The following is a 25,927-nucleotide window of genomic DNA, read 5'->3' on the forward strand; positions in this document are numbered from 1 at the left end:
CTGGTGGGAGTCCCCTGCTTTAACCCTGAAAGCGATTCAGAATTTGTGCTTTGAACCTCGCATAGATATATTACATTTGGGCTGTTCATGATAGCAAGTCTTCCAATATCTCAGGGGCTGCCCCAAAGAAGAGGGAGTCAAGCTATTCTCCAAAGCACCTGAGGGTAGGACAAGAAGCAAGGGGTGGAAACTCATCAAGGAGAGAAACAACCTAGAACTAAGGAGGAAATTCCTGACAGTTAGAACAATTAATCAGTGGAACAATAACTTGCCTCCAGAAGCTGTGAGTGCTTGAGTGAGGGGTTGGACTAGAACAGGGGTCACCAACCTTTTGGACCTCAGGGGCCACTAAATTCATAATTTTAAATCCCGCAGACCACTAATATGATCTGCCTAATAAATGGCTGGGTGGGCGTGGGAAGGTGGTCATGTGACTGGGTGGGCGTGGCCAGCTTGATGTCACTCACATCGAGAGGTGCCTCGCTGGCCCCTACTCACCCCTCCTCTCCCAGCCACTCCTCACCTGCCCGCCCGGGCTCCTTAGGCCCCAACAGGAAACAGTTGTTGGAGCTATGCAGCCACCACGAGAAAGAGTTGGCCAAACAGCTGGCTCAGTTCAAATTGGATTTGACCAAGGAGGCTCAACAGAAGCACCACACTGAGGACTAGGAGCATAGGCTTTCCAACCTGCGGGAGTGCAAGGCCAGGTACTGGCGCCTGGAGGCTTAGCAGGCTGAGATGGTCAGCCAGTTCCTGGCCATGACGCAGTCCCACTGCAACAAGGCCCCTCTGGCTCTTTGCCACCAGCGGCTCTTCCCTCCAGCCTTTGCCCAAAGCCCCACACCAGGAGGCTGAAACAGACCCCAAGTCAGAATTTCTGCCCCCCTCCGACCCACACAAAAAGATCCCAAAGGGGGAGACTCTCTGCAGCAACACAAACGTTCATTGCACGTATCTGTCCCAGGGGCCGTAATTTGAGGACTCCTGATTTAGTGCAATATTAAAAATGCAAATAATTTTTCTGTGGACCACCAAAATTTTCTCACAGACCCACCGGTGGGTGACCGCTGGACTAGAAGACCTCCAAGGTCCCTTCCAACTCTCTTATTCTGTTTCTTTAAGCTTCTGCATGAACTTGCAACCTCAACAAAGGTTTAAAAGATGTTCTGTTTCTGTTTGTTAAAGCAGCAATATCTCCTAGAGGGCTTGGAGGCTCAATCATCTGAAAAACGAAACAGAATCAGGGCTATAACTTTCAATGCTGGCTTCCTAGAATCACGATAAATGATGATAATACAAATAACCGTCCAACCACAAGTGTTCCAATATTTCTTTTAATGAACTTAGTGAAAATCACCACTTTACAGAGACTGAAAACGTCCATTATCAAAATGTCCGACATTTGCAACATGCCCATAAAATTTAAAGTAAACCGGAACCCGTGCCCCAATATCCTCACCTGGGGGTTGGAATTCCCGTAGCTTATTATCTACATCGAGAACGTTGTGCTTCCTAAAAAAAACCCGAAAACATTAGAAGCTCAGATACCAAAAGTTGTACAAAAAACCCCCCAAACCGTAGACAATCCAACAACATAAATTGCTTTAAGACAAGGTCCTAAGACAAGAACAGGAATCTGGGGAATTTTTTTTCTGAAATGAAAGGAACTAAGGTAGAAACAATCATTGGTTGGCTTCTATTGAGAGCAGTGTGTGTGTGTGTGTGTGTGTGTGTTTTTAATAAAAAAAAACTTGGCAACTTTAAGAGGTGTGGACTTCCACTCCCAGAATTCCCCAGCCGGTCGTGAATTGAAGTCAAACACCACTTAAAGTTGAAAAAAAAACCCCACCGATTTAGAACATCGTTTTAGCAGCATTACGAATGCCAAATATTCTACTGTATAGAAAACACAGGACACAAAGGTCAGTGAGAAAGGAATCTTGTAGGATATGGTTAAAAAACATAGTCCAGATGGGGCCCATGGACACAGATAGAAAAGAGGGCGGGGTTTCAATTATGCAGCCGTGGTTACCATTTTTGACTTTTTTGACCTCCTGCAGGAAAGCAGGTCTTTCTTCAATCTCATCCCTTGGCTGGTATCTTCAACTACAACACCCATACCAGCTAGGGAACGCTGGGAGTTGTAATGCCAGCTGGAGAAGGCAGATTGCAGAAAGATAGGCGCTCACAATAAAATAAAATCGTTTGTTTTCCAAAACCATGAAACGAGATTTCAAAATATGTACAACTCTTCCAACCGAAGTAGTGCAAATTATACCTTTTTTAAAATATATATATATATATATATATATATACCTCTCTCTATGTATATTTATCTACATTATATGCGTTGCCAAGATCGTAGAATCCTTCCAACGTCATCTTCAAGACAACCGAAATTGCTCAACAAGGGGAAAAAACAAAACAAAACAAAAACAAACCGTCTTCTTGGCAAAACCAAACGAAACCAAACAAACAATTCAATAAATTATCCTTTTTTCTCTTTCTTCAAGAAAAACTCCCGGGCGTCTTCCCAGGTCTGCCGAGGGAACCTGTCTGACAGCTCCAAATAATCTTGAGAACTGAAGAATGTTTCTGTCAAAGGAAGAACACAGGATTTGCTTTAGAGTGATGTTGGGCTAATCCTTTGCTGGATTTGGGGTGGAGGTCTCACCCACTGCGCCCCCCCCCCCCCCGATTTGCCTTCCCTTGGGATCTATTTCTTGCTTTTTAAAAGGAAGCTCAAGGTTTTTTTTTTTTTTTTTTTTTTAAAAAGAAGCGTTTTTAGCTTTAGGTCAACTTTTCGCAGGTTTCAAAGATCCAGCGGGAACTTCCAGTTTTCCCTGCGAGCTGTCTCCTAAAATGCAACCGTGTGACTTTGGAAGCCAAGACCACGGCTAATTTGTGTGCCCTGAGATCACTTACCCCTTTGTTGCGAAGGCTGGTTGTCTGTTTGGCCCGAGCCTTGCGTAGAATCCTACCGAAATAAAAGCCAGATATTGTGCAATTTATTCTCCGAAACACAATACTGGCTGTATTTCCTAACGAGAGCCAAAAACCTACGCGAGACGACTCGGAAAATGCTTCATCCTTTAATACAACGCTTCCCTCCCCTAAAAGTTGTCAAAACAGCCACAGTTGTGATAGGTTTTAGCAGGAGGAAAACTCTGAAGTACAAGCAAACTTGGCTTTTAATATAAAAACAAAACAAAACAAAAAAAAATGGTTCCCCCCCCATTTCTAAAAGAAAAGGATGATATGACAATTCTTCTTTTTATTTTATTTTTGGACGGGATCATTGTTATTTTCTATTTTTGTGCATTTGGATCGCATCCCTGGAACATGCGACCTGACCGAGTTCTCTCTGCTTAGCCCAATTCCCCATATGGTAAACATTTATTTTCCAATCTAAGGGGTTAGATTCTCACATTGGATTTCCCTTCCCCCCCCCACAATTGAAATAGGATGCTGGCCTCTCATTGTGTCTCCCCGCTAGAGCACGCAACTGGAAATCCAAGTATCTGTGTAAATCTGTTTTTCATTTTGCAAATATCTGGGAGAAGAAAACAAATTCGGCTTTTTTATGCGGCCTAATTGTTTGTTTATTTCTTTAATACTGTTTCATTAGATTTTTTTTTTAAAAAAAGAAAGGAAAATCAGATTAGTGAACAACAATTTCTAGAGGCCAAAGGAAGCTAAGTTATTTTCAGGTTGCAGAACTGGATAGGTTTATGTGAACAAACATTTTAAAAAGATATTAACGTTAATTGATATTAAGCTGGATTTGACTGTGGCTAGATTGCTCCCGGTTTTGGATTATGTAACTATAATATTGATTGCTTTACCGGTTAAAACAATAGTTCATTTTTCATGTAAGTGATCAACGCTTTTGTTTTCTTATAATTTGTGGTAGCCAAAATAATTTGCAGTTGCTAATTTATGCTTTCAAGAGAGTTACAAAAAAAAAACCCTTCCTCTATAAAATTGCATTTTATCTTTCCGTTCTTCATTTAATGGATCTGATCTCTCGGTTTTATGATCTGAGGCCTTGTTTTTCATTATTTGCTTTTATCGCGGTATATTTTTATGTATTTATTTACAATTTCACTCTCGAGTATAAATATTGCCAAGCAACTCTTGCAGAAACTGCTTGAACTGGATGGGGAAAAAATGTTTCAATCTTTCAACAATTTTACAGATTTGCAACAGGTTAAGCACTACAAATTTGGAATGTGTCTGAAGGTTGATAGGAGCAATTAACTGTCTATGCATGGACATGTGCACATAAATAAACATTGCTTTGTGCAAGCTGGTTATTAAAGTAGACTGCTGGCATGCCAAGAAAATGTGCATCCTTACATGCATAAAAAAGAACTATTGTTTATGTAAACCGGAGTTTCCGATCTAAACATTTAGCCTAGCCGATATTTACTGCCACTGGCAACAGGATCTAAAGTTCATATCTGTAATTAAAAAAAATAAACCCTCCAATCTATTTAAATATGTGACAACATTTACATTTTGGTATCAGTTGCATTATATTAAAACTAGATTTGTCTGCGGAATGGGATCATGGTATCTATTTCAGGAGCTTTCCTGTATTTTAGGAAGTATCAGCTGTTCAAACTTTTACAAGAATGGATGTTTTAAGCAAAAACATCAGCCAATAGTTAGAGCATTCTCCAAAATACTTAGCAAATAAAGAAGCCTTTCATTTGGGGAAAAATGGAAAACTTGTCCTTCCTTCCTTCCTTCCTTCCTTCCTTCCTTCCTTCCTTCCCTCCCTCCCTCCCTCTTTCAAATTAAAAATTACTAGTTTCTTGTTTTTAAAGACAGAAATCTCTGTGTGATGACCTCACACCAACCGACATTTACCTGAATGAAAGTGGCCAACAACACACAACTCATTTCTTGCTCCAGAATGATCTTGTTTTGTGGGTTATTGTAACAAGCGGCAATTAGTGTCGGAAAGAGGATTTTGATCAGCCGAGGGTCGCTGAAATATTGGAAAGGCAACTGGCACAACTTCTGCAGCACGGTGGGGTGGCGGCCGGACTGCACAATTACCTGAAAAATGCAAACAGCCACCATGTTAGAGTCAGCCATGCGGATAGATTTCCCCGCTCACCTGGAAAAGGAGTTAAAAACAAGTTACGAAGTCAAGAAGCGTTTGTATTAAACAACAATAAGAAACCACATTGTTTTATTTTAAGCATCCATCCAGGTACTTCTTCTTAAGTCTGGTACTTACAACATTACACAGTAAGAATCTTACAGAAAATACGAACTTCGTAATTCTTCAGTAACGACACAAAAAGGCAAAAAGAAATTGGCAAAGATCTTAGGACATCTCTGCTACTAATAATATGTTTTTTGGGACAACCAGAAAAAAAGTGAACCACCTAGAACGGAGGGGAAAAAAAAGAATGTGTGTTGCATGTAGCTGGATTCTGAGTAACAGCTGAATAAGATCCTCCCATTAGATTTCTTTTGGGGAAAAAAAAATCTGGATTTTTATTAATGCCTTTGACGGGATTGTTTAGATAAATGGAGCTGCTGTCAAGCAGGCAAACTTTACAACAGAAGTTATGTTAAGCTCTTGCTGGTTTCTTCCGGAGAAAAATTCTTCAGTTATTTAAATCCGCAAAATCTTGATAATAAAGAAATGTGGATGATATCAGCTTAGGGTCAGGGGACACTCAAGAAGATAATAGCCATAAAATTAATAATAATAATAATAATAATAATAATAATAATAATAATAATAAGGAGGAGGATGATACTCAATGACAAAAGAACTGTTTGAGGAACAGTTGGAAACTCCTCCAATTTGAGGATGGTGGTAGCTTTTTCTAAGGTTGCGGTTCAGAAAAACAATAGCTGCGTGTTTTACAAGTATATGGGGCAGGACCAAGGTGCTCTCCAAATTAAAACCAGAAGGTCAAAAAGGAAAAGAGAGAGAGAGAGAGAGGGAGAGAGAGAAAGAGAAAGAAATGGTTAAGAGGCCAGAGGAACATAAATTACAGGGATTTACAAGTTTCAAAGAACTTTTAACAATTCACTAAGAACACATTCTCGGTTCATAATGCAGTTCAGGTCAAGCACGGGATTGACAACGCAATAGTTCACATTTTTTAGTTCAATAGCGAAAATGAAATTGAAAACCTTCCAGTGAATACAAAGAGGGACCCCTTAAGTCTTCTAAATCCAAATGGAATTTTAAAGACACCGGCCGTGGGAGGGTCTGCCCTCCGTGCCAGGCGTTGTGGCTTTGAATGACACCCTTCCCCCCAAAATAATAATAATAAAAAAAGCAGGATTGCAATTAAAAGTCCTAATAGTCCTGAAGCGACATTTTAATTAATACGGCCAGTTTTATTCGATGTGGTTCGTTGTTGCTGAGGTGTGCATTCCTTATTTTCATGAAAAAAAAGTACACAAAAGTTGTGGGTTTTTTTTTTAAAAAAGCATTTCTTATACAGGTTTTTCAAGGGTAAAAATTACCCCCAACAAACGTTCAAAACAAGCTACCTAAGGTGACCGTACACCTTGCAACGTTCACAAATTTTAATTCTGAAAACCCAACCTTTTGCTTCTTTTCCAGGGTCTTCCAAAAAATAAAGGCGCATAACAAGGAAAATTCGTATTTCTATTTTATCCTTTACAAAGTCACATCTAACCTTGGGATAGAGAAGATTATCATTAACCGAGGGATACGCAGCTACGTGGATTTCTCCATGTGTGCAATAATTGTTCTTTCTCTGACTCAAGGAAGTAGAATTTAAAATAGCTACTTAAAAATGCTTTTTTTAATTAATGGGCTTGGGTTTTTTTTTTTGTTCGAAGACCGCAAATCTGTCAATTTTATAACAAGCAAACAAGCAAAGCAAAAGAGAGCAAGGATGCTTCCTTGCCACATGGCTGGGAGTGGGTGAAAAATAAGATTTGTTCTAGAAACCGTTGCTTGTTGCTCCTTATCTTGGGGGGAAGGAAAAATTGTTCATAAATACTGCCTAGCTAGCCTCACAATTGCAGGTGAAATATGTCCAACATTTCTTGAAATAAAAATAAGGCCACATGTTGGGTTCCCATAGAATCCTTTCGGAATCCCGAGAGGATCACTGGAAGAACTTTCCCAAATGGGTGGAAACTCATCAAGGAGAGAAGCAACCTGGAACTAAGGAGAAAATTCCTGACAGTGAGAACAATTCATCAGTGGAACAACTTGCCTCCAGAAGTTGTGAATGCTCCAACACTGGAAGTTTTTAAGAAGAGATTAGATGACCATTTGTCTGAAGTGGTGTAGGGTTTCCTGCCTAAGCAGGGGGTTGGACTAGAAGACCTCCAAGGTCCCTTCCAACTCCGTTGTTCTATATTATATTCTAAATCTTGCATGCTAAGAAGCAGCGGAGAACAATTTGGAAAACGGCTGTTCCGAGAGGCATTTTGTTTTTTTGCTAGTTAAACCAGCTGAATTCAGGGGGTTCAGATGTAGACTCAACAGGTTTGATCTTCGGTTTATATTTCATTTCTTAACAAATGTAATATAATATATAAGAAGCTTATAAGGCCGCTTGAAAAAGTCTACCACCAAATGGAAAAGTCAACGAAAAGGCCAAATTCAATTCCTTCATGGTAGATGCAGATTTTTTTTGGGGGGGGGGAGAAGTCCTATTTTATGCTTTATATATTCCTGAATGAAAAGCAGGCTCTCTGGTTGATCCCTTTACCTGTTTTTAAGAATATGGAAGTTTTATTTCCGTGTTTCTCATCTGGTTGGCTGTACAACCTGCGGAGACTTGGTGGAGCTGATCTACGCATTCTCTTGTCGTTCCTTGAACACAGGACTGGTGTGAGAGTTGTGCTCGGATTGCGGGGCTTCTGGTTGGTGGCTTACATGCCCTTTCAGTGCCAGGCCCAGGGGTTAAGAGAGTGCAACGTTAAGTTGGCACTTCGGAGAGATACGTTCAAGCTCCTGCTTGTTGGTTATCTCCAAAATCACGCTAGCTCGTTCACCAAAGGTACAACAATGGAACCTTTGATAGCCAACATTTAAATGTCGCAAGAGTAGGAAAAGTCATACGTGAAGAGGGTGGCTCCATCAAGGGCGAGGAAAAAAGGAGGGATGTCCAACAAGGCAACTCTTGTGAGGAACTCTGCCATGATCTGCTGCCACCAATATCCTTAACATTCTGGACCTCAGAAGAAGCCACCTTCTGGAAGAGGAACCTTATCCACAAGTTTTGATTGATCGGCCTTGATGGCACTTCCCATCTGTTGTTTTTATAGTATTTCTTCTCTGTTTTTACTTTTTCCTTCTTTCTTAGAACAGGAGTCTCCAACCTTGTCAACTTTAAGACTTGTGGACTTCAACTCCCAGAATTCCTCAAGTAAAATTTTACAAGTAAAGTAAAGTAAAGTAAAGTAAAGTAAAGTAAAGTAAAGTAAAGTAAAGTAAAGTGAAGTGAAGTGAAGTGAAGTGAAGTGAAGTGAAGTGAAGTAAAGGTAAAAGTAAAAGTAAAAGTAAAGTAAAGTAAAGTAAAGTAAAGTAAGTAAAGTAAAAGTAAAGTAAAATAAAAGTAAAGTAAAATAGCAATAGCACTTAGACTTATATACTGCTTCATAATATACCCTCTCTAATTGGTTAATAAAATAAAATAAAATATAAAGTAATAAATAAAATAAAATAAGTGAAAATAAAATAAAATAATAATAAAATAAAATAAAATAATAGCAATAGCACTTAGACTTATATACCACTTCACAGAGCTTTAGAGCCCTCTCTAATTGGTTAATAAAATAAAATAAAATATAAAGTAATAAATAAAATAAAATAAGTGAAAATAAAATAAAATAATAATAAAATAAAATAAAATAATAGCAATAGCACTTAGACTTATATACCACTTCACAGAGCTTTAGAGCCCTCTCTAAGTGGTTAATAAAATAGAATATAAAATAATAAATAAAATAACATAATAAATAAAATGAAAATAAAAAGTAGAAACACGCTGCTTTACATTGGATTTGTGTTCTTTCCCGGGTCTGCCTCTCCACCGCCTCCCGCAGGGTCAACCGCCTTAGGAATGCTCAGGTTAAAACGTTCTAGGAGACCCCCAAAGGACCACACTCAAAATCTGATAAGGTGGGACGTGGGGTGATAACTTGCACGGACGGACCATTACAGGAGCCCATCCTTTCCAAGCAAAAGGAGCTGAGTTCTGAGAGCACCATAGGCCGGTTTTTAACCGTTTAAATGCTTTTAGGTGAGGTTATTTATAACTCCATAAAAGAGACCCTTCCTCCTCCTCCTGTGTGTGTGGAGGAGCTCTGGAATGCACCTTCTCCGGCTCTCAAATTAGATCTGCATTATTTCTTTGCTACTCTATAAACAAATCCGGGGCTGTAACCGTTTAATCAGAAGGATATGTCATCTCGGGAGGGGTCAAACTCTTTACCCATCTGGTTCTTCCAGGTTTAACATTAGAAAGGTTTTATGTTTTTTGGGGGGTGGGGGGGGGAATGTTAAAGAAAGGTAGAGCTTTTATTTTTTTCTAGGAATATTTACCATTCCTCCCCCCTCCCTTATAATAGGGTGGATGTGAAGTCGGCTGGATTTTTTAAGGCTAACTCTTTCCCTTAAAGAGTCTAAGAGTGTGGAAAGATGTCCAATTGGATTTTAAAATGAAAATTTAAAAGCTAAAAAAGGAAGACAGAACAGACAGAGTCGGAAGGGGCCTTGGAGGTCTTATAGTCCAGCAGGAGACCTTATGAAGGGAAAGGAAAGGAAAGGAGGAAAGATGGAGGGAAGGAAGGAAGGAAGGAAGGAAGGAAGGAAGGAAGGAAGGAAAGGAAAGGAAGGGAGGGAGGGAGGAAAGGAAATGGCAGAGGAGGGGAGGGGAGGGAAAGGAAAGGAAGGAGGGAGGGAGGAAAGGAAAGGGCAGGGGAGGGGAAGGGAGGGGAGGGAAGGAAAGGAAGATGGAAAGGAAATGGCAGAGGAGGGAAGGGGAGGGAAAGGAAAGGAAAAGAAAGGAAAGGAAGGTAGCAATAGCACTTAGACTTATATACCGCTTCACAGGGCTTTCCAGCCCTCCCTAAGCGGTTTACAGAGTTAGCCTCTTGCCCCCAACAATCTGGGTCCTCCTTTTACCAACCTTGGAAGGATGGAAAGCCATCGTTCCCACATCAGGTCTACCCTTAAATGATGTCGACCGATCTACTTCTCGCATGTTTACGACAGATGCATTTGCGCAAAACAAGAACCGGATCGAATGTATATCCTGGCGTAAACTTTCGTGGACTGCCTCCACGGCTGACGCTCGGCCCCCCGTCCCAACCTCTCAAGGGTAGCTGGCCCAGGGAATGTCAAAACGACAAAATGGTGACACCTTTTGCAACCGTTGCCTAGATTATCATCTTAATCCAATTTAAAAAGGATAAACAAGCCTACATTGGAAACAGATAAACAAGCTTTAAGCCAAAGGATGTATGACTAACAGATGTAAGGACATCTAGAGCGGGATGGGGGGAGGAGGGGGGGTCGATGGGCGGGTGGGTGGAAGACATGGGAAGAAGGGAAGAGACGCAAAAGGCTCACTCCCCTTGGCTGTGTCCATAGAGGTTCCTTCCCTGCATAGATTATTCTACAGATTATTCGTTCTGCGTTGAATGGGCCGATGCCACGGAAGAGATTAGGGCAAATTATTTTTTTTGGGGGGGGGCATCGGTGTAGGTGGTGTCATATGGCGGCGAACCAACAGAAGCTCTTCAGCTCTGCAGGGGCTGCAAAACATCAGACACGCTTTCTCAGCACCCGAAGGGATTCCCTAAGGCAAGTAAGATTGTGATAGAAGAGAGTATTTGCGGCTCAGGGTTGAACGGGGCTCTCTGAGCTGGGTTGTTTTCTTGCAGACATTACGTGACCTAGCTAGGTAACATCATCAGCGCTAGAGGGGTGAGGAGGAGGAGGAGGTGGAAGTGGAGAAGAAGGAGAACTGTGGGGTCCTTGGTGCTTTCTGGGCTTGGTTGTTTCTTTGAAGACATTTTATTACCCAACTAGGTAACATCATCAGTGCTAGTAGGGAGAGGGGTTTGTGGGGTGGAGGAAGAGAGGGAGGAGGAGGAGGAGGAGGAGAACGGTGGGGTCCTTGGGGCTCTCTGAGCTGGGTTGTTTTCTTGCAAACATTTTGTGATCCAACTAGGTAACGTTATCAAGGGGAGCCTCTACATGGGGCTCCCCTTGAGGAGCACTCGGAGGCTCCAACTGGTGCAGAATGCGGCTGCGCGGGTACTTATGGGGGCGACATGGCGCTCCCACGTGACACCTCTCCTGCGCGAGCTGCATTGGCTTCCAGTGGTCTTCCGAGTGCGCTTCAAGGTGTTGGTTCTCATCTTCAAAGCGCTCCATGGCTTAGGACCCGGTTATTTACGAGACCACCTTCTGCCTCCGATAACCTCCCACCGGCCAACACGCTCCCACAGAGAGGGTCTCCTCAGGGTGCCGTCTGTCAGGCAATGTCGGCTGGCGACCCCCCGGGGAAGAGCCTTCTCTGTGGGGGCACCCGCCCTCTGGAACGAGCTACCCCCAGGGATACAACTGATCCCGGACTTCCGGACCTTCCGCCGGGCCCTGAAGACTTTTTTATTTCAGCAAGCCGGGCTGGGTTAAAATTTTTTTAATTGGGTGAATTTTATGGGTAACGGGGTTTTAAATTGGAGAAGCCTAAGATAATTTAATTTTGTTTTAATGTATTTTAATATTTGTATTGTGTGTTTTTAATTCTGGCTGTTCACCGCCTCGAGTCCTTCGGGAGAGGGGGCGGTATAAAAATTTAATAAATAAATAAATAAATAAATAAATAAATAAATCAGTGCTAGAGGGGTTTGCAGGAGGAGGAGGAGGAGAATGGGGGGGGGAGGAGGAGGAGGAGATGCGACTGTGATGTCCTTGGTGCTTTTTCTGAGCTTGGTGGTTTTCTTGCAGACATTTCATGACCTAACTAGGAAACATCATCAGTGCTAGACGGGTTTGCAGGGGAGAGGAGAAGGGGGAGGAAGAGGAGGAGATGGACTGTGTGGTCCTTGGTGCTCTCTGAGCCTGGTGGCTTCCTTGCAAACGTTTCACGACCTGACTATGGAACATCATCACCCTCACCATCACCACCCTCAGAGAACTGATGATGTTACCTAGTTGGGTCACGAAACGTTTGCAAGAAAAACAACCCGGCTCAAAGAGCCTCAAGGACCCCACAGATAAACGGATCCCACCTTTGCATTCTTGAGCATGCTCTTCTCCTTCCAATGGAGAAGTCTTGCTGAAACTGTGCCCCTAATCGTAGGGATGAGAACTCCCCTATTCTGCCTTCTTCAAGTCAGGTACATCCAGGGGTGAAATGCTCCCGGTTCGGACCGGATCAACCGATCCGGTAGCAATGGCGGCGGGTGGTTCGGAGAACCGGTAGCAAAAATCCCTGCCCCCCCCATTGCCCGAAACATATATGTGGCGAAAAAAAAAAAAGAATCCTGCGAGTTTACAAGACGGATGGTGTAAGGAACAAAGCTGTTACAGAATATAAGCAGTCCTGGTATCAGAGTTATAATTTGGGGTACTGGGAGACAAATGCCCGGTGCCGAACTTCTATGCCCCCTGCCTCTCACCCCCACACAGAAGTCACATTAGTTCCATTTGCATGGAGTGGCCAGATTAAAATGATTCCCTTGTTTTAAAAAAAAAAAATGAATATGCAAAGGTTTTTCTTTCTTTCTTTGCTCTTTTTAGAAATTCCCAGTGCGGCGATACGGAGGAAACAAACTCATTTGTCATTCATGTTAATTTAATTATCAGACCCCCCCCCATTCAACGTCCAATATAAAATGCAAATGAGCTCAACAGTAGCCAGCCGCCAAAGTCTTTACTAATTAGATCAGAGGGCAAGAGAAGCCCTCCCCTCCCCCGGAGCCTCGCAAGACGCAAGGAGCCTGTTAATTAAGAGCAATATTTTTAATTAAGAAACGGTCACTCTTTCGAGAAGCCCCCAATTGGCTTTGTCGTTGATAAGTGGGGCTGAAGGGTTTATTCTTGCTACCCAGGATTCCCTTCGGTGCCCATCGTGGGACCCGTTAAACCGACAGGCGTAGAGGTGAGTGATGAAATGTGCTAACAGATCGAGAGGGAGGGATAGGGTTAAGGTCCCCCCCCCTCCCAGTTGTGAGTTAGGGAATAAAAGGAGACTTAGTCCGTGATGGCGAACCTATAGCATGCATGCCACAGGTGGCACGGAGAGCCATATCCTAGCTCAGCTCCAGCGTGATTCAGCATGAAATCAGTGCTCCTGGCCAGCTGATTTTCGGGCCTTCTGGGCCCACCAGAAGTTGGGAAACGGGCCGTTTCCAGCTTCCGGAGGGCCTCTGGGTGGGGGGAGGCCATTTTCGCCCTCCCCAGGTTCCTAGAAAGGCTCTGGGGAGGGCGAAAAACGGGCCTACTGGGCCCACTGTTCCATCGCGTGCCAAAAGAGTGGGGAACATGGGGAGGGTTGCATGCGCATATGCGGGGGGACAGGGCACATTGAATTATGGGTATGCGCATGCACATGTGCGACCCCCTCCCCCGCACCCCGCCTGCTTTTGGCACGCCACGGCAAAAAGGTTAGCCATCACAGGTCTAAGTGGTTTACAGAGTCGGCATACTGCCCCCCCCCAACAGTCTGGGTCCTCATTTTACCAACCTCGGAAGGATGGAGGGATGAGTCAACCTTGAGCCAGTCAGGATCGAACTGCTGGCAGTGGGCAGAGTTAGCCTGCAGTACTGCACTCTAACCACTGCGCCATCACAGCTCTCTATTTCTCTCTATTTCTATATATATAGAAACATAACCAATCTCTTTTTGATCAGAATGTGACCAATTAATCTGCTTTGGAGGCAAAAGCGGTAGAGATAGTCTTCAGCTTACAATCAGTTGCTTACTGACCATTCAGAATTATAATGGGGGGGGGGCTCTCCTGGGGGCTGGGTCGTGGTTCTGACAGTTGTCCCCCCCCCACCCCCCCATGGTCATGGGACCAAACTTCCGATGCTCAGCAACCGAGTTGCATCTATAGTGCCCTGTGGTCACACAACCACATTTTCCAGTGGTTCTGTTGAAAACTGGGATTGACTACCAGTTTTCAGTAAAACTGCATGCTGGCTGGGGAATTCTGGGAGCTGAAGTCCACACATGTTCAAGGTGGGGAAACACTGGGCTGAAAACTCATACCTGGTTGTCCGGATGGTTGACGGTGAAGTAGCCCACGCAGACAATGACTTCGTGAAGCAGCACTTCGCAGGTGTGATGGGAGCAGTGCCATAGCAAGGAGCTGATGATGTGCCGGAATGCCAGGGAGAGGCCTTCGGCGCCAACCACCGACTGGAGGAAAGAAGTAGAGAAATGTTAGATGCCTCTTCTACAAACATCCAACGGAATCCAAGGGTTGATGTGAAGTTTTTGGTTTTTTTTTTAAAAAAAGGTTGAGTCTATTTGATGCCTACTCTCCATTTGGGGGTGGGGGATTTCCACCTTATGTGCTCTAGAAAAGGTGGGAAATTTGGGAGGATCTTGACAATAGCAAGAGGACTTGGTATCTCAGGTGGCATTGGATTCTCAAATTAAGAATCCATAAAATTAAGACAGAGAAGAGAATCCTGTCAAGTCCAAGTCCAGTCCAGTCAAACCAAGTCAAGTCAAGTCAAGTCAAGTCAAGTCAAGTCAAGTCAAGTCAAGTCAAGTCAAGTCAAGTCAAGTCAAGTCCACATCTTTATTATGGTTGTAGACCAGCATAGACTCCTTTCAATATACATATTCCCCTTTCATCCCAACATTCCTTAAATGGGTTGAGTGAAAATCTATCCTCGTATTTTACAAAGAGCTTCCAATCCAGAAGACCCATTTATTGCTGTTGGAAGAGGCTTCATTCCCAAAGCTATTTTCCAGTGGGGTAGGGGAAAAAAAAAACGTATTAATCAAGGACAAAAGCAGCAAGGGCCTGCTTGAATTTCAGCAAGGGCCTACTAAACAGACAGGCCAATGTGCATGTGTGCACTGAACAGAAGCCAAGATTGACTGAAGTTCTTGTCTGGCTTGTTTTCAAGAAGCCCAAATATACGCGACTCTAATACACTGGGGTTTTACTCCTGCCTTTGTCTCTTTTTTCCCCCTCCTTGGGATGGTCCTGTTAGGAGGAAGTTCAAATCCCTTGGTGCAGTGGTGAAATCCAATTTTTTTTTACTACCGGTTCTGTGGGCGTGGCTTGGTGGGTGTGGCAGGGGAAGGATATTGCAAAATTTCCATTCCCTCTCCACTCCTGGGGTCAGCCAGAGGTGGTATTTGCTGGTTTTCCGAACTACTCAAAATTTCTGCTACCGGTTCTCCAGAACCTGTGAGAACCTGCTGGATTTCACCCCTGCCTTGGTGGCAAAGGAGTGACCTCTGTGAAGCTGTGTATACACAGATAGTGCATTATTGTCGCTTGCAATTCCTATCAGCTCATTACACCGATAGGCTCTAACACCGAAGCTGGGTTCCCGCTACTTTTGTAGCTTTTGACACTTGGTGCAATTGGTGCGTCTCTTGGTCTTTTAGACCCGGCCGTGTCTCTGTAGCTCGGTTATTGGTCTGGCTGCTTTTCAACGCCCAATCGAACCAAGTGTGCACGCTGACACAACCTCTCAGCCACCGTGGGTTCAACGCGGCTTGATGGATGGGCTGCAGCTGCCTCTGTAAACTTGCCTGGACCGTCATTTCTCTCCCCAGAAGTTTGCAAGGACGGGGGAATGCATGCTGGTTCTGCCCCCCATTTGCACGACCCCAAATGTATTCCTCCCTCCCTCAATCACCCACTTGTAAAGAGCAACCCTTTAAAATGTCATTGTTTGGCAAGATATAAGCAAACGCAGAGAATGCTGGCTAGCTGAGGGATTTAATGTGTGTTGGACGTGGGAGGAGGGGAAAAAAAAAACGGGCAGGCAGGTTATACGGCAGAGGGATTCGGGATAAGGCCGCTTTATCGGTGCAGCCCGGAGGCTCTATTTAATAAACATGTCAGCCAGAAAAAGCGATGCGGGGTCAGAGGGGAGAAGAGAGGCAGGAGGCAGGGACATCAAAGACTGCCCATTTGGAGGGAGCAGCCTCTCGGTGGGAAAAGCGCCACTGGGGGGGGGGGCACGTGGTTGCCTCGGGGTTTTTAGTTTGGCGGACGATGGGTTAAAAATGTATGGAGAAGAGCAGAATCTGGCTAGCCCCAAATTCATCATTTCACTGGATCCTCCAGGCTGGGGGTAGCAAGTCATTTGATTCCTACTGTACTTACTGGCAGGAACAGATGGGAGGAGGAGGAAGAGGAGGAAGAGGAGAAGGAGGAAGAGGAGGAGGAGAAGGACGAAGAAGAGGAGGAGGAGGAAGAGGAGGAGGAGAAGGAGCAAGAGGAGGAGAAGGAAGAGGAGGAGAAGGAAGAGGAGGAGAAGGGAGGAGGAAGAAAAAGAGGAGGAGGAGGAAGAGGAGGAGGAGGAAGGAGGAGGAGGAAGAGGAGGAGAAGATGGAAGATAAGAAGGAGGAAAAGGAGGAGAAAGAAGAGGAGGAGGAGGAGGAGGAGGAGATGGTGGAAATCCCCAAACTCTCCTCTCTCATCAGTCTGACTTTTCTTCCTAGTGTGGGTGTCTAAGTTGGCATTGTTTTTTCTCTTCCCTCCTCCTCCTCCTTTTTCCCCCCCTTTTAACCTTTTATGTCATCTGTTTAGCTTACAAGCCAGGCAAGGAGAAACAGCCTCTTAATCGTTTAGACTCATTTTTGGCCAGACGCCACCAAGATGCCACGAAGCTACCCAGGCCCAACTGAAATCTACTGAAAGGCTGGGCACATCCGTGCCATGATGCCCTTAAGGGGGACAGGGGGGAAGGAAACGCTGTGCCCTCTTCCCCTTCCTGATCATTTACTACTCGAGATGGATGTGTCAACGTTTCTTTTCCAACAGACGCTCCAATTGACGGGCTCTCTGTTTATAGCCTCCTCCGATAACCAGTGGTCTGGGGCACGAAAGCTTGTATATAAACATTAACATTCTTTTATTTTTCTTCTTCTTCTTCTCCTCTGAGGAACTACACATTCCCTCCGCAAACACTTTTAATGGCGGTTTCAGTATCCTGCCTTGCTTCTCCCTGACGTCTTCCCACTGTTTAGACGCCCAAGATAAATGGATGCTATCCTGAGAAACGTTGCCACTGGAATTTTGTATTCCCCTTGAACTATTATTATTATTTTTTTGGTGCTTGAGCATTTCGGACCGTAAATGTGCGACCAAGGCTTTTTAAATACTGTGTTTTCCCGAAAATAAGACCGGGAATCTTATATTAATTTTTGCTCCAAAAGACGCATTAGGGCTTATTTTCTGCTTAGGTCTTATTTTTTTTTTGGGGGGGGGGGGAAATACAGTACTAAATGCATCCATCTGGCTGATGATCTTAACTGGGTCTTATTTTGGGGTAGGGCAGTGGTGGGTTGCTATCGGTTCTCCCCGGTTCGGGCGAGCCAGTAGCCGGTTCTCTCTGACGCTTAGCTTGGCCCTCCCACTTGCCCCTGCATTATGCATACCTTATATTCGGTCGTTTTTAGTCCAGCTGAAAGGTGCGACAGAGCGGATTGCCGCGTCTCAGTTGTTCCTTAATACACTGCGCTTGCGTGAAGCGCTTGCATGAAGCGTGTGCATGAAGTGAACCGGTGGTAACACCGGTTGAAACCCACCAGTGGGGTAGGGCTTATATTATGAGCATCCTGAAAAATCATGCTAGGACTTATTTTCCGGTTGGGTCTTATTTTTGGGGAAACAGGGTAAAATAACGAAGAGGGGGAAAGTGACCGACGGCTGAATTGGAAGAAATGCAGATGCTCTTTTAGTAAGTGAAAATAAAAACTGGTGTCTTTTGCGAAATGGGCGAGGAACGTCCAACTGGATCGGTGCCTCCGGAGAGAGAAAGGAGTCTTGCAATGGAAAGTCAAACGGCTTTTAAGAAAGCAAACTCTTCTGAACTCTATGGGTTCTTGATTTACAACTCTAATGGAACATGGTAATTAAGACTGATGGTAAAGTGGGTCATCACGCGACTGGATCTGATTTTATAATCTTTTTTTCAGCACCTGATGTTGGGGCCCGCCAACAGCCAGCAGACCTGGCAGCAGATTCGGACAGTGAGGAGGCTGGGGAGGAACATGGGCCAGTCCTGGAGTCTGGGGAAGGCTCAGACGAGGGCTCTGCATCAGAGGCAGAGAGAGGGCCAGGGCCGGATGCCAGTTATCAGCTGCCTTCGGAGTTGGACATCAGTGAGGCAGAAGGACAGCTGGATCCTGTTCCCAGTGTGAGCATGCGCAGAGCTGTCAGTAGAAGGGAACAGCTAAAGAACAAGGGTCGACTGGGAGTAAAGCCACAGGTGGACGATGAAGGGCCCCTCCCAGAGGGAATAAAAAAGGAGCGAAAGGGGAGGGGTGTTTGCAGGAGACAATTAGTTCATTTGGGTGAAGATCTGTTCCTGCATTCGTGCCAAGTATTATCGGTTGCAGTGTGGAGTCTGAAAAATATCGGCCTGGCCACTCTCCAAGCCTGATAAAGGTCAGTAATTGTGAACTATCTTGAAAGACTGTGGGAGAGGAAAGACTTTGCTGGAGAGGAATTCACTGTCAATTAAATAAAAGGGGTTTATCAGGACGAGGACTCGGCTTCGTGCTGCTGGGGAAGCCTGAGTCAGAACACCTGATTTGATTCAGATCACAGCCGAGGTTTGTGGAAATGAGGGAATTGTGTGGCTCAGCTAAAACCTGAGCTAGCTATTGTGGAGCTCAAGAACCAGAGTGGGCCACGCTTTGCCAGTCGGTTAGAAGAGGCAGCGCAGAATTGCCACACACACAAAAACAGAGAAGAGCACCGAACCCGCAGTTGGTGCATTTGGGAGAAACCTTACCTGGAAAGCGGAGAGATCCAGCAGAGCAAAACTATTGAAGAAGCGCAAACTCTGGAGAGCGACTTGCAGGGTGTTTGCCATGAAGCTTTCCTTGGGGTTGGCCACGCTCGGCTCCACCAGAGTGCCGTGGAAGAGAATGCAGTAGAGCATGTGCAAAACGCCCACCAGATCTGTGGCCTTGAAAGCCGCCGCCAGCCCGGTGGGATCCTGGTGGGTCTCAGCGAAGATGCTTCCGGACCTGTTGAAGAAAAGAGCACAAGATCGTTTGTATTTATTTATTAAATTTATACACCGCTCCATCTCCCCGTCCAAGTACTGTTGCTGCTGGCAGTCAGGTTTAACATCTAAAATAAATACGGCAAGAGACGCAAGATTGAACAGAGGAATCCCAACCCTGAGCGAAAACATTTCTGGATATTCCTGCGCTAGAATTTCCAGCTGTTGCAACCAGCCTGCTTCCAAGAGCAAGGAAGTTGCTGGGAGTTGTAGTTCAACAAGGCTTGGAGATGATCTGCCAAAATAAAATCTTTGGGCTTCAAAAACAATGGAAGAACGATGGCATTCTGCACCTCTCCGCAAAAGGCGGTTTTAGTAAATAAGCAAAATTGTGTGTGTGTGTGTGTGTGTGTGTGTGTGTGTGTGTGTGTGTGTGTGTGTGATGTGGCTTGTGTACTCAGTCATGTGACCTCAGGGGGAGGGGGCATCATTCAGAACTACAGAACTTTGAGGTCCTGAGCATCTTTTGGGAAATTTGTTTTCACTTTGAACGGTTGCTAAGTGACCGTCCGTAAGTCGAGGACTAGCTATAAGTCAGCTATAGGTAGTTCTCGACTTACGACAGTCCATTTAGTGACTGTTCAAAGTTACAACAGCACTGAAGAAACCGACTTAGGAGCGTTTTCCACACTTAAGTACTAACTCCAGGCACAGAGCTAATCAATCACGTAACGTTTTCACATTTAAGGCGACCGCTGCAGTTTCCCCCCCAGTCAACGTGATCAAAATCCAGACACTTGGCAACTGACCCATACTTACTTATTTTTTATTTTATTTTATTTTTTTTATTAGATTTATATGCTGCCCTTCTCCGGAGACTCAGGGCGGCTTACAATGCGCTAAGCAATAGACTTCATCCTTTTGTATATTTTTATACAAAGTCAACTTATTGCCCCCACAAACTGGGTCCTCATTTCACCTACCTTAGAAAGGATGGAAGGCTGAGTCAACCTTGAGCCTTGGAGAGATTCGAACCAGCAGAAATTGCAGGCAGATGTGTTAATTACAGGGTGCATTAAACCACTGTACTACCAAGGCTCCACTTACGATGGTTGCGGTGTGAATCGCTGCAGCTGTTAAGTTAGTAACCCGGTTGTTAAGTGAATCCGCCTTCCCCGTTAACTTTAATTGTAAGGAGGTCGGAAAAGGGGACGCCACAACTGTCATAAATGTGAGTCAGTTGCCAAGCATCCAAATGTCAATCACGTGACCTGCAACAGTCACAAGTGCGAAAGATAACCCTAAGGCTCCTTTTTTTCCAGCGCCGTTGTAATTTCGAACGGTCACTAAATGAATTGTTGTAAAAATCGAGGGCTACCTGGATTTTCGCCCGTAGATTCCGGCATCGGCTGAATGTGATTCTTGGGCAGCAAAAGGCAGCACCACCCGATCCTCAGCCGCGCCTTCTCTTTTATGGGCCACCAAGCAGCCAAACCAGACATTAACTTAATTACGGCAATAAACTACAATGCAGAGAAGTCTATATCCCTCTCTATCCCTTTGACCTGACCTTTCCTTCTCTCTTTTTTTATGCAAGGGGAAGGAAAAAAAAAGAAACCATTGAAGGAGAGCCACCACTGTTCCACTTCTGGATTGTTTGCTGACGGTGTGTGTGCGTGTGTGTGTGCCAACGTGTAGGTATGTGCTGGGGTGGGCTTCAAAAAATTTTAGCAAGGGGTTTTCTGCCCGGTTGCTGGGGGGGGAGGGGTGGCCATGGTGGGTGTGGCCTAGTCGGCCTCTGTACCATGGCAGGGGGGAGGGGGAGCGTCTTTGCCCTCCTCGGGCTCTGGAGGCTTTTCTTGAGCCTCCGGGAGGGTGAAAACGGCCTCCCAGGCTCCGGAGGCCAGAAACGGGGCCCGTTTATGGCCTTCCCGAACTTCTGATAGGCCCGTTTTTCCCCCTCCCCGAGCCCCTGCGTGCGCCCTGCACTTACCTGCATCCCGCATGGGGACTCCTGGGAGGGGAGGGCGGGGCCAGCCAGGAGTGGGATTTGGGGGTTCTCCGAACTGCACAGAATCTTAGCTAGAGGTTCTCCTGAACCCTTGCGAACCCCCAGCAGCCCCACCCCCTGGGTATGTGAGTGCTTTGTAAGCCCGTGATTGGTGGGATGAGACAAGGACCTGTCATTTACCATCAGGCTCTTTTATAGGCGTCCTCACAAAAGCGTTATCAGATTTGGTGGTGAAACCACTTCGGAATGTTCTGACTTCACCGATGCTTAGGCCGGGGCCCAGGAAGAGATATAAGCCGCCAGGGCTGGCCTAAGTTGTATTCATTCATCATATCTATTTTCTTTCCCCCCCCTCCCCCGTAATAAGAAGTTAAACTCTTTTAAACTTCGCGGGGATTTGGGAAACAGGTTTCTTGAAGGGGCAGCAAAAAGTGGTGAAATCCAATTTTTTTTTACTACCGGTTTGGTGGGCGTGGCTTGGTGGGCGTGGCAGGGGAAGGATACTGCAAAATCCCCATTCCCACCCCACTCTGGGGCCAGCGACCCAGAGACGGGTGGGAGAGACACCCCACCCAGGAGGCCTCAGTCTCTTCCAACCTGTCATTCCAGACATATTTTTCAAGGAAGGCAGGTATTTTTGCGGTGGCTTAAAGGGGCCGAGTTTCGGGGTTAGGATTCAGGACCCTGGCGCTTTGCCAAAGGCGCATCATCGCCTGATTTAGGGACCGCGAAAACTACAGCCGCAACACTTGCCTGCCATTGACAGCAAAGCACAGCTGGCACATCCCGTGCAGGGCCGCAGTGCAGTTCTGCAAGAAAGCTGCCGTTTTGGGAGTTTCGTCAATTGGGCCTTGGATAGAGAGGAAGCAGCAGCTCAGCTTCTCTATTAAGCCGATGTTGACCATGTAGCTAGTGGAGGGAGAGAGGAGAAAGAAATGCCCTCAATGCAGGTTGCATTCTTGTTCTACGGATCCATCTTGCCCCGTTCATATATCATCATCATCATCACCATCATCATCATCCCCTTCTTCTTCATCTCCTCCTCCTCCATCACCTTCTTTTTCACTTCCTCCTCCTCTTCTTCCTCCTCTCCTCCTGCACTACCTCCATCACTTTCTTCATCTCCTCCTCCTCCCTCACCTTCTTCATCTCCTCCCTCACCTCCTCCTCCTCCATCACCTTCTTCTTCATCTCCTCCTCCTCCACCTCCTCCTCCATCACTTTTATCTTCATCTCCTCCTCCTCCCTCACCTTCTCCCTTATCTCCTCCTCCTCCCTCACCTTCTTCTTCATCTCCTCCACCTCCTCCTCCTTCCTCCTCCATCACTTTTATCTTCATCTCCTCCTCCTCTCTCACCTTCTCCCTTATCTCCTCCTCCTTCCTCACCTTCTTCTTCATCTCCTCCTCCTCTATCACCTCCTCCTCCTTCCTCCTCCTCCTCTTCCATCTCCTCCCAAATCAATCCATTGCAAGATGAAGGCCTTTTTATTTGAGGCAATAGACTATAACCTACTATGATGATCCAGAGGACACTGATAGATAGCTTTTCAAGTTTCCAATGAAAGAAGGCGACTGGCCCCAAAGCCACCCAGTCAGTTTCCCTGACTTAGGGAGGACTAGAACTCCCCAGTCTAGCATTTTAATCATTACCACTGGCTCTCACTCACTCACTCACTCACTCACTCACTCACTCACTCACTCACTCACACATACATTGGGCCTTTCATTCATTCCCATGTATGCATACCAACATATTCACCATAATTTAGTTTAGAAAACCAGTGTGCTGTAGTGGTGAAGGCACCAGGCTAGAAACCCGGAGCCTGGGAGTTCTAGTTCTGCCTTAGACACAAAGTCTGGCTGGGTGTCTTTGGGTCAGTCCCTCTCTCTCTCAGCCCAACCCACCTCACAGGGTCGTCGTTGAAGGGAAAATAGGAAGAGAAAGGAGCATTAGGTATATTCACCCCCTTGAGTTACTTATCAAAATCATAAAGGCAGGATTAAAATATCTTTAAAATAGTAGCGTACTTTCCAAAAGAGTTGGGACAATAACTCAAGAATACCAAAATAGCTTGACTGATGGAATTATGGGCCCTGTAGTCCCAACCCCTCCGGAAGGCACAATCAAGAGTGGAATGAAAACACAAAACAGGAACATCTGAACTGATCTTACCTGATGAGGTCTTGTATCCTATTGTTAAAAATTTCAGCTTGGGAGGTCTTGTTTTTTATATCTTGAATCAATTTTGGCACGCAAATTTGGTTATTAGCGTTCGGTAGGTTGGACATCAGAGACCCAAACACTACAGCCAGGGTCCTGAGCACTCCAGTTATTAGGCCTTCAAAAGCTTGCTTGTTAATTGCTCTTCCGGAGGTAGCATTGTGATCATCTGGGACATACACCTGCACAGAAACACAATGCAACGCAGAATAAACCTACCTCAAAATAGATATCGTGCTCAGAATGTTCCCCTCCATTATTTTGCCAGCAAATCCGACCTCATCCTTAAATTATAACTTTCCAAACAACACACCATTTTGTTCCCCGCTATTTTCAGCTTCTGATGCTTAAAAGTATGGCGCAACTTCCTTCGCTCAATGCCAACTAAGGCCATCAGAATTTCATTTTTAAAAAATGCGTGCCAGTGTCTTCAACAGGAAAAAAAAAAGGGACAATCAAGGTTATCTCAAGGTTATCTGTTCTTTTGCAGTCTTTTCGTTTGTCCGGTTTTTTGTGTTTAAGCTAAATTGGTCTGACTTGATTCTACCTGGAGACAATTCAGCTCACAGATGATCAGAAGAGAGCTACAAACTTCCATACGTATTTTTTCTTTTAACTTGATCTCGCGGAATAGGGTCTGTTTGAACTAGTAACGTTCTTGGGGTGATTAAGATGGGAATTGCCTTGTATTTTCAAGCACCTTATTTTAACAGTTCCTACTCAATGTCTGCGTTCAGTTAAATGCACCGAGAATGCATCTTATTGGCCAACCTCTGAAGATGTTCAAGGATTAAATCCATCCAAGAAAAAAAAAATCAGGATTAAAATCAGGATTAATTTTTTTTCTTCTTCAGGGCAGTTGGCCTTCCCTTTTACAGGTAGTCCTTGACTTACGACCACAACTGAGCCCAACATTGATGTTGCTAGGCGAGACAGTTAAGTGTCTTTTGTCCCATTTTACGAACTTTCATGCCACAGTTGTTAAGTGAATCTGGCTTCCCCGTTGACTTTGCTCGTCAGACGGTCACAAAAGGGAATCGCACGACCCTGGGACTCCAACCGAAATAAATATGAGTTGTCAAGCATCCAAACTTTGATTTGGTTGCTTTAATACCGTTTCCGGACAGTTTAATATATTAAAACAGTGATAATACTAATCAGGATAAATGAATAAAGCCTCAGCAGTAGGTTTTTCATTAATCTAAATCAGGGGTCAGCAACCTGTGGCTCTGGAGCCGCATGTGGCTCTTTCACCCCACTGCTGTGGCTCCCTGTCACTCAAAATATGCGTCACAACCACCAATGTGCGACACCCACTGGCATGTGATATATTGAGCTTTTCGAGCCCCGGTAGGCCAACCATGGAAAAATCCAAGCAAAGAAAAGTTTCAGAAGAAAATAGAACGTTTAATTCAACTACCTATGCTAATTTTGTGGCCGCTCAAGGAATAGTCAGGCACGGGAAGGGTTTTGTGGCTCCCGGTGTTTTCTTTTCTGTGGGAAACGGGTCCAAATGGCTCTTTGAGTGTTTAAGGTTGCAGAGCCCTGATCTAAAGTAAGGTGGTCCAACCAGGAAGGATGCAATGGAATTTAAGCAGGAGAATCCAAAACACACCACTTTGCATTCTCAACTCAAGACCTGACCGGAAAAAAAAGCCAATTTCACAATGATATTTCACCAAGAAAACCTTCTCCGTTTTAACCGCACAAGAGTGAGCTAGATCGTAAAATGCAGCTGTTGCACAGTTAGCATCGTATCCCTCTCGAGGGAACCGGGTAACACTTGGAGACAAAAAAACCCCCAACAACTGCTTTTTTTTACATTATTGATTAGCTCTGTGCCTGGAGTCGGTACTTAAAATTCATTGTCATTGTCCGTTCTTGGGGACGAGCCAAGTTAGGAAGTGAGAAGACGACTTTGGCACCTCGCAGGGAGAATTAATATGCTCCTGGCGTACAAGGGATGCCGAACGGCAGAGGAGGCAAGCTGAAACTACCTGAAAACTTAGAAAAAGATCAGGTTGCTCCAGGTAATTTTAGACAACGCGGAGTAATTCCGGATGAGTGAGTTGGAATGTCTAATTGCACGGATGTAGTAGTTCTTCGAAGACACAACACCCCTTCGACGGACAAGTCAAATGCTAAAATTTGGAAGCCACTTGAGCTATTTCCTTAACAGGTCAACAGTTCTGTGCAACTTCTAAATAGAGATAGTCTTCAACTTACAACTGTCTGCTCAGTGACGATTCGATTGGAGGGTTAAATATCTTTGGAGATTCTCCATCATCCAGGTCATAGTTAGTCTCCAAGATGCTTTTCCAAAAGGCAACTGGACTTCCTTGGGTTTTTTTCCCTCAAAAATGTTTCACTTCTCATCAGTGATGGGATCCTCCCGGTTTAACAACCGGTTCGGTGATCGCGCGATTTGCGTGTGCAAGTTTCAAGAAATCTTCACTTCCTGGTTTCTTCAGAGGAGTAACACAGTCCAGTTGCCTTTTG

The 25,927-nt window shown here is 44.9% G+C and overlaps 1 protein-coding gene across 5 annotated transcripts in view; it reads right to left on the reverse strand.

Moving 5' to 3' along the window:
* The window catches only part of SCAPER (S-phase cyclin A associated protein in the ER), a 114,579-nt gene that overhangs the window by 13,440 nt on the left and 75,212 nt on the right, over positions 1–25,927 (reverse strand). For 2 of the 5 annotated variants that reach the window (XM_087878119.1, XM_060689483.2), the window contains exons 26-34: positions 23,381–23,610; positions 21,960–22,115; positions 18,980–19,217; positions 14,253–14,402; positions 4,876–5,067; positions 2,926–2,977; positions 2,317–2,595; positions 1,460–1,512; positions 1,055–1,222 (exon numbers count right to left, since the gene is read on the reverse strand). In XM_087878119.1, the coding sequence (XP_087734245.1) occupies positions 2,489–2,595; positions 2,926–2,977; positions 4,876–5,067; positions 14,253–14,402; positions 18,980–19,217; positions 21,960–22,115; positions 23,381–23,610 (1,125 nt within the window). In that variant the 3' untranslated portion in view covers positions 1,055–1,222; positions 1,460–1,512; positions 2,317–2,488. Of the gene's footprint in view, positions 1–954; positions 1,223–1,315; positions 1,513–2,316; positions 2,596–2,925; positions 2,978–4,875; positions 5,068–14,252; positions 14,403–18,979; positions 19,218–21,959; positions 22,116–23,380; positions 23,611–25,927 lie in introns of those variants that run through there. The other 3 variants (XM_087878118.1, XM_087878121.1, XM_087878120.1) reach the window with 2 other exon arrangements.

The sequence above is a fragment of the Pantherophis guttatus genome, chromosome 13, assembly GCF_059756535.1.
Source record: "Pantherophis guttatus breed Tessera chromosome 13, ASM5975653v1, whole genome shotgun sequence".
Taxonomy (NCBI): domain Eukaryota; kingdom Metazoa; phylum Chordata; class Lepidosauria; order Squamata; family Colubridae; genus Pantherophis; species Pantherophis guttatus.